Source organism: Monopterus albus, unplaced genomic scaffold (assembly GCF_001952655.1).
Source record: "Monopterus albus unplaced genomic scaffold, M_albus_1.0 scaffold88.1, whole genome shotgun sequence".
NCBI lineage: Eukaryota > Metazoa > Chordata > Actinopteri > Synbranchiformes > Synbranchidae > Monopterus > Monopterus albus.
In genome coordinates this window covers 252502-260077 of record NW_018127968.1, presented here as the reverse complement: position 1 = coordinate 260077, position 7576 = coordinate 252502, and the positions used below count along the sequence as shown (strand labels likewise).

The 7576-nt window shown below is 40.3% G+C and overlaps 1 protein-coding gene across 3 annotated transcripts in view; it reads right to left on the bottom strand.

Annotated features, from left to right (window-relative positions):
- Window positions 1–4457, bottom strand: part of LOC109964407 (immunoglobulin superfamily member 10-like) — a 17784-nt gene extending 13327 nt beyond the window's left edge. For 2 of the 3 annotated variants that reach the window (XM_020607697.1, XM_020607699.1), the window contains exons 1-5: window positions 4054–4457; window positions 2991–3217; window positions 2664–2793; window positions 850–1091; window positions 90–241 (exon numbers count right to left, since the gene is read on the bottom strand). In XM_020607697.1, the coding sequence (XP_020463353.1) occupies window positions 90–241; window positions 850–1091; window positions 2664–2793; window positions 2991–3178 (712 nt within the window). In that variant the 5' untranslated portion in view covers window positions 3179–3217; window positions 4054–4457. The remainder of the gene's footprint in view (window positions 1–89; window positions 242–849; window positions 1092–2663; window positions 2794–2990; window positions 3218–4053) is intronic. The other variant, XM_020607698.1, reaches the window with a different exon arrangement.
- Window positions 4458–7576: the final 3119 nt, after the last annotated feature.

The following is a 7576-nucleotide window of genomic DNA, read 5'->3' as shown; positions in this document are numbered from 1 at the left end:
TGTTGCTCAGAGGCAAAACAAGAAAACAGCTGTATGTGTGAGACAAGGGAGAAATAAAATAAAACTGATATTGCAGACATGACAGTAACCTGAATGCGCCAGACTCCAGGTGAGAAACCAGTTCATCCTACAGTCACAACTCCATGGATTATCATGCAGCACAAGGGTCTCCAGCAGAGGTGCTTTCACTAAGGTGTCTTTGGGCAGAGTGGTTAGACTGTTGTTGGACAGATCTAAGTGCCTAAACAAGGGAAAGAAAGGACAAAAAAAAACTGAGATGAAGATGAGGCAGGAGAACACAGAGGAATGGAGAAAGAGATGAGGGAGTGTGCAGGTTAGTGGTAATAAAATCAGCCATCAGTTTTGGCATTTCTTTGTCTTCAGACCCAAATTATGTTTTCACTCGACAGCAGCGGAATGACAGCATCATGGATGATGTTGGTACAGCTTTAAATACCAAAAACCAGTGGTGGAAATTTTACCTTTCTATTAGGCTATAGGAAAGTCAGTCCAGTATCACATTATTTCCAGTTCTGGAGCATTTTAATCAGTTATCTATCACTTGGTGATAAAACAGCTCAAGTCACATGTGTTTCTCAAATGTTTTTTTATGATTTTTCATGTCATATTTTCACAAATCACATTACTGAGAAAACTGTAAGGTGTCCTCCCTATTTCTTTGTAGGATAAACAAACTTTACATACTACAGAACGTTAACATTCCTTTCTGTCCTCACTGTCAGAATCACAAATAGAGTTATATCTGCTTACTAAAACAAAATTTCATAAGTACTGTATCTTGCCCAAAAATGATGATTACATTATGTGCTTGTTATTGCTGAAGCTCACCTGAGTGTAGAAAAGTAATATGTATTTAGCAGGGACAGTGTGCATAGAGCATGAGGGTGCAGCTGATGCAGTCTGTTCCCTTGCAGACGCAGCAGCCTGAGGCTTGGCAGCTGGAGCAGGGCTCGGGGGTGGATATGCTGCAGAAGGTTGTGATCCAAGTACAGACGCAGAAGTGAGGTCAGGCCGGAGAAGGTCAGAGATGAGGAGATCTCTGTCAGCTTATTATAACTCAGCTTTAGTGTCTGTGGGGGCGGAAGAAATGAAGTGAACAAAAAAGACATCAAGGCTGATGAAGAATCAAAGTCTCTGCTATGATCATAATTCTGTCATTGGATATCACAGGCTTGTAAATTGAATTTATGACAAATAATGTGAGGAGAATTGAAATGAGAATGAAGAGTGAAAAGCTCTATGTAAGCAAAACGCTGTGTACATTTTAAAAATATGAATATTTTCATCAGCTCACCTTATCATATGTAAAAATGGATATGCTGTAATGCTGTGAGGCCATCGGGTCAAAGCACTGACAACTAAAAGGATAAAGCAGCACTAGTGGTTTTTAACTTATGAAATATGAATTTTAGCCCTTCATCCTCTGCAGAAGACTCTTGGGGCCCTATCATTATTCTAGCCATAGAGCCCACCAGAAATTTAAGACGGCACACCATGAAAACCAGGTTGTGCAATTGTGTTTCTGCAGTGGGGATACTTAGCTGAAAGAATTCCAGCTGCTGACAGACCTAGCACGTGGCAATGTCAGCGCAAGTAAATATGGGTCCTATTATCACATAATGGCAAATATATCAGCATCTGCCTAAGAGATGAAGGGAATAATTGCTTGTTGAGTAATATCACACCTCTCATGGACTGCTAACTCTGCCCTGAGGTTGATGCTAAAAAAATAATATATTTCCTGTCACTGGTAAATGAAAAGAACAATGGCACATTTACTTGGTACAGAAGGTATTTGCTGAAAAGTGTGAACAGATTGATGTAAACTGCTAAATTACTTTGCAGACTAGTTTCACAAATCAAATGTAAAGTTGATCTTCTTATGAATCTATTTGTTATTAACAACATAACTGCAAGATTTAGGCATATTTATCAAGGTAACATGTTCTCTAAAATGTGCCAAAACCATTTGACAAATGCTATATATCTTGATAATCCCCAGATTCCTTGTGTTAATATATTGAAATCTGTTCTGTTAAACAGTTTAAGTATATTCATTTCTCATAGTTAGGGAGCTTGACTGTGAAGTACTATATGGAGAATGTTTGTGATTTGAGCTTTCCCATTTGAAGTGGTGCAGAGGCCCCTGTGTGGTCCTCCTTGCCTGGGAGTTGTAGGCACTCAAGTAAATGTTGTGCCTTGCTCCAGGTTCGATGTCCCCATCTGCTACTTTAAAAATCGATAACGTTAAAAGAATTCAAGGTTAAATATGTGTGGAAACAATGGTTTATTTTTGCCATTAACAGCCATAAATTTTATAATTTAGCAATGATAGTTTGATTTGGCAAAGAGAAGTTACAGGATACTTTTAATGTTGGCTGCCTGAGAGACAGTTCTACTGTAGTTTCATAAAGATAACTACAAATTAAGAACCAGCAGAGGTTTTTATAGGATCGTTTCCTATCTCCACCACCACAAAATGCTGTTTCTGCATCATCTTTTGATTGTCCTACCCAGTGAACTTTCATTGATTTTGATTTATTTTAAATTTCCTCTCTCTCAGATCCCAGATTCTGTAACTCAAATACAGAGGCCAAATGTACTTTGTAATGCAAGCTGTTGCTGCTTGTTTTCCTGTTTACCTGCAGTGATTTCATATCTCTGAACACTGCATCTGGAAGATGGTGGAGGTCATTGCTGTGGAGCATCAGAAGCTCCACCTGTTTTAGCCCACTCAGTGAACTGTCATGGAGCCTGCTGATGCTGTTGAACCTATGGGAGCAGAGAAACACCATCATCAACCTAAAACAACATCAAGTCAACAAACAAGATCATTTCCATGTTAGATTATTACTTAATTGCAGTTTGGCATCTAATTACAAACTCCGTTGATGTGTTTGCAAAGTAAATGAAAACACTAGCTTAGTATTTGCATACTTTTAAGTTTATGTGTGTTCCTTATCCCGTACCCTAAGTTTATACGTCGTGTTTGTGCAGGCAGGCTCGGAGGTATAGTGAGCAGGGAGCGAAAGGTACAGTGAACTTCATTGGCCTGGTAGCAGTTACAGCTCCTGGGACAGGACTGGCTACTGGGTACCACAGGTGTCAGCACCAGAAGAATCAGCAGTGCTGCCAGCACATACACACTCCGGTACATCTTCACTCCACAAGAGGAGAAGCTGCACAGAGATGATCACTGCAGGAGAAAAACAAAGACAAGATGGGGAGAAGTCAGACGGTGACCAGTCCTAAAATCCAGGATTCTCTCTCTCTTTCTCACATACACACACGTTTGTTTTTTCCTTGTAGGGACTTTTCTTTGACTTATATTAATTCCATGAAGATTTACCCTAACCTCACCCATCCCTAACCCTATGTAAACCAAGTTGTCACCTTATAATTCAGATTTCCATGGTGGAGACCAGCCCCATGAGGAAGTTAGGGGGTACCCTAACCCATACAATGTGAGTATGAAAACAGGTTTTGGTCCCCACAGTGTGAGTGATACCAAGTGCACGTGCGCACACAAAAACACAAATCAATTCATTTTTATTTATGTGGCCCAAAATCCCATATTTGTTTCAAGATGACTTGCAAGCTGTAGGTTACAACATGCATCACTCAATCCTTAGCTACACACTGAAACCTTACAGATATTCTGACACACTGCACCTGTCTCTAACAAAACAGACCTTTGGGCTGTCGACCATACATGTCTAGGATTAACGGAATGACATAAATCACAATATAAATCAAAGAACAAGTTAAAAAAAAACGCATACACACAGAAGGGTTCAATAAAAAGAAACCTAAAATTAGACTCACTACAAACTCCCCTGCTCTCTCTCTCTCTCTATCTAATCTCACAGAAAGGCACAAATACACTTAAAGCATTCAAATCCATCAAACCAACTGGCGAGCGACAGCTGCCAGAGGCTTTCCAACTTGAAGCTGAAATTAAAGTAAATTACGCACAGTAGGAAACCTCCGAGATAATTGTAATGCATATAGTCATGGTTTATAAGAGCATACCTTGAATTCCTCTGGTCCAGAAGAGTGGGTTATTTCACGGAATTATTCATTTTGCCATTCAAATACTGGTTTTAAATTGCGCTGTTCAGAAATTTGATAAGCAATTAACCAGATTCACCCATTAGCCCCGAAACTGCTGAAATGAGAGGCTGATCTCCCCCTTTTTTAAAAAAAAAATTACCTCAAGGGAGCACGTGAAAAGCAGTAAGGCTTTTGTTAACTTCGCATCACAAAATTGCTTTTAGGAACCTCCAACAGCTCCTGCGTCTCCTGAGAAGAAAAAGTACCGCTGGACGCTATTTGCAAACGCGCCTGACGCTGTGTGAAGGTCTGCGTGTGCGCTTGTGTGAATAACCGTGAGTGTGTATTTAAGCTTAGGAAAGGGGACTGTACGGAAGTGAACTTCGAGTGACGCCGAGGCAGAGGGCTCCGTCCGAGGAGGGGCTTTTAGAAAACAGAGGTAACAAACTATGGCGCCTCAGGTAACTCACTGTGCACACTGCGTATAGGCCACCGAAATGGGCTTCAGCTCGTTTAACACCATCTGTCTCCGATGTTGCATTTCTCTCCTTACTGTCTCCATCTATTTTGTGATTCGGTTAGGGGAAGAGTATCTAGATGCACCACAAATATATCTTATACTTATACTACTTTATTTCAACTTAAGTTTACATTTTGGCTGAAAGTTGCATCAGGGGCTTGACAACGAGTTTTTCAAAACTGAGGTCATAAATTGACCTAGAAGCTCCCACCCTTCCAGGAATTTTACAACCAGCCACTAAAACTCTCGATTCATTTAACTGTTCGCTTCTGTTTCATCATTTTACCATAAGGTCTAAATGTTGTTGCACAGCTCTACCTGTACACTAAATACAATAAAAACAATCCTTGATTGTTTTTTTTTACTCTAATGTATTTTGATTTAATAGCTCTTGCCTAAACCTTGAAGATATTTAATATTAAGAAAACCTGGGTGGCATGGTGATGCAGTGGTTAGCACTGCTGTCTCACAACAAGAAGGTTCCAGGTTCGAGCCCTGGGCAACCCGGGGCCTTCTGTGTGAAGTTTGCATGTTCTCCCTGTGCCTGCATGGGTCCTCTCCAGGTGCTTCAGCGTCCTCCCAAAGACATGCAGCTTAGGTTGAGTGGTGACTCTCATATGCCCCTAGGAATGAGTGTGAGTGTTTGTCTACATGTCAGCCCTGTGATAGACTGGCGACCTGTCCAGGGTGCACCCTGCCTTTTGCCTAATGTCATCTGGGATTGGCCCCAGTGTCCCCAGTACAGTTTCAGACAGTTCTTCTGAAATGTTTGTTAGGGCAACTGAATCAGGGGTTGCCCTCTCTTTCCTGTGAGCTCAGATTCTCAGGAATCTCCTTGTGAGCGACTTAAATGGGGGGAGAATTAAAATAGAGTGATGTTCTCAGCTGCTGTCACTTGTAAATAACAGTAACCCCCCTACTCACCTTTTTTAAGGCCCTTTGTATATGTATGTGATAAGTCAGTAGCCCCTCTGACATAATGGTGGTTTGTTTTGATAGACATTTTTAACAGTCATAATAGCTCTCCTGTACAGCATGTGAAAATCCCAGGTTCATACATGACATAACATCCCAATTAAACGGAATGCTTTGTGTTCTCTACTTGCCATGGACAGCGGTAGTACTACAGAACAGAGCAGCAGATGTGAGACTGAAGAGTTGGACTGTCACATCACATGCTTGAATAATATATCATAAAATTAATTTTGAATGACTGTTTATCTCCTAGCTCAGCAGTTAACAAGTGAACAGATGTAAACATTTTACAGATGTTTTTGGATTAACTACATTTACCAGCAAGGTTCTCTTTGATGATTTTGAAAGCATGACCTAATCTCCATTACCTTATAACCCTTGTCAGACAGTGTTAGTCTGTGCGGGCTTCACGGATCTCCTCCTGCACTGATATGGCTGTTAAAAACATTAAGTCCAATCCCAGCGCATTTCATTACAGTATTCTTCACTGTGTTGGAATGCTTTGTACCGTAATAAGTGAATCATTGTCCAACTGGAGGGAAGGAATGAACACATAATGTAATATCAGTGACTCTTTGGGAGAGGTGAATGAATGAATGAATGAAGATGGTATAAAGAAAGGACGGTGAAGGTAAAAGGCATTATGTTGTTGACTTAGTGAGCAGATAAATGAATGAATGAATTACTCGAATGAATCAGTGAATGGCATTTTGGCTACTGTCACTACACTTTGTTTCATTTATGTTTATGGCTTACTATACAAACTCCAGTCCACAGTAAGTCAAGTTCTGGGCTCTCAGCACCTGTCAGTGCAGTGTAGGTCAACCAGTGCTCCCTGTGTTTTTGTCTCTGGGCTTTGGTGCCATCTAGGTCAACTTCTGGAGTACTTTATTTTTATTTTTTTATTTTTCTAATGCACATACCTTGTTCTTGATTGCACATTGTTTTTGTTTTCTTATTCACTTAGTGTTACCTTGTTTACTTGTTGCCTTATGGAGCAACATTGTACATGCGCATGAGAGTCACTGTACCAGAGTCAAATTCCTCGTGTGTTCAACACACCTGGTCAGTAAAGCTGATTGTGAAATCTGTTACGAATATTGTTTAAACAAACTGTAATAGACAGTAAGTATAATTCCAATGTATGGTATAAAATGTTAATAAATAGTTTAATTCAGCTCTAGCTAATTCTGATGCAGCTTTTTAAGGTGCTGTTTATGTGGAAACAGTTTCACCTGATAATAAAGTCTTTTGCCATTTTGGCTGTCCATTTACATGGCAACGGCGTTTAGGGGGTATGAAAATGCAAAAGTTTGATAATGCCACCGTCTCTGTCACTGTGTAAATTGGTATTTGCATTACCCCTGACAGTAATCGTTTTTACATGTTAAATGGAGATCATTTTGAATGCACTGTCTTGTAAACACTGACCATTTGTTCTTTTCCAAGATGCAAAAGAACATTCCTGTGCACCTTAAGATTCATGATTCTGCTAAACACAACATCTTGTGGTCTACTATTGATTTGAGGCTCCATCACTCCACAGGGTCAAGGCTACTAGCCAAGTGAGAGCCTGGAGCATAGCAGCCGAGTGGGCGGCCATGGCAGGGGTCCACTGGGTCGATGGCTGAATCATTACAATGACTTATTTTTTTTTTACAGCATCCTCATTTATTCTCTATTGGAAACCAGGTTATTTGAGATGGCTAGCTGGAGGAGGACTGTCTGATGTGCTAAGCAGACCTCCACTGTAGCCTTAGTTTTTCACTGCTCTGTGATATGAAGATGATCAAATGTAAAAGAAGATTTATACTGAATTTGCAAGTTCCAAGATGAAGTTTGAGCAGTAGAGAGAAAACAAAACCATATAGAACAGAACATTTATGTGAGTAAAAACTGGATGAGAATCAATATAAATCACAGTAAATGGAAAACAGTTTTCATTTGAGGGTTAGACACTCAGGTGTGCCTGCAGTGTGTAGGCCATCTGCTGTATCACAGACATAC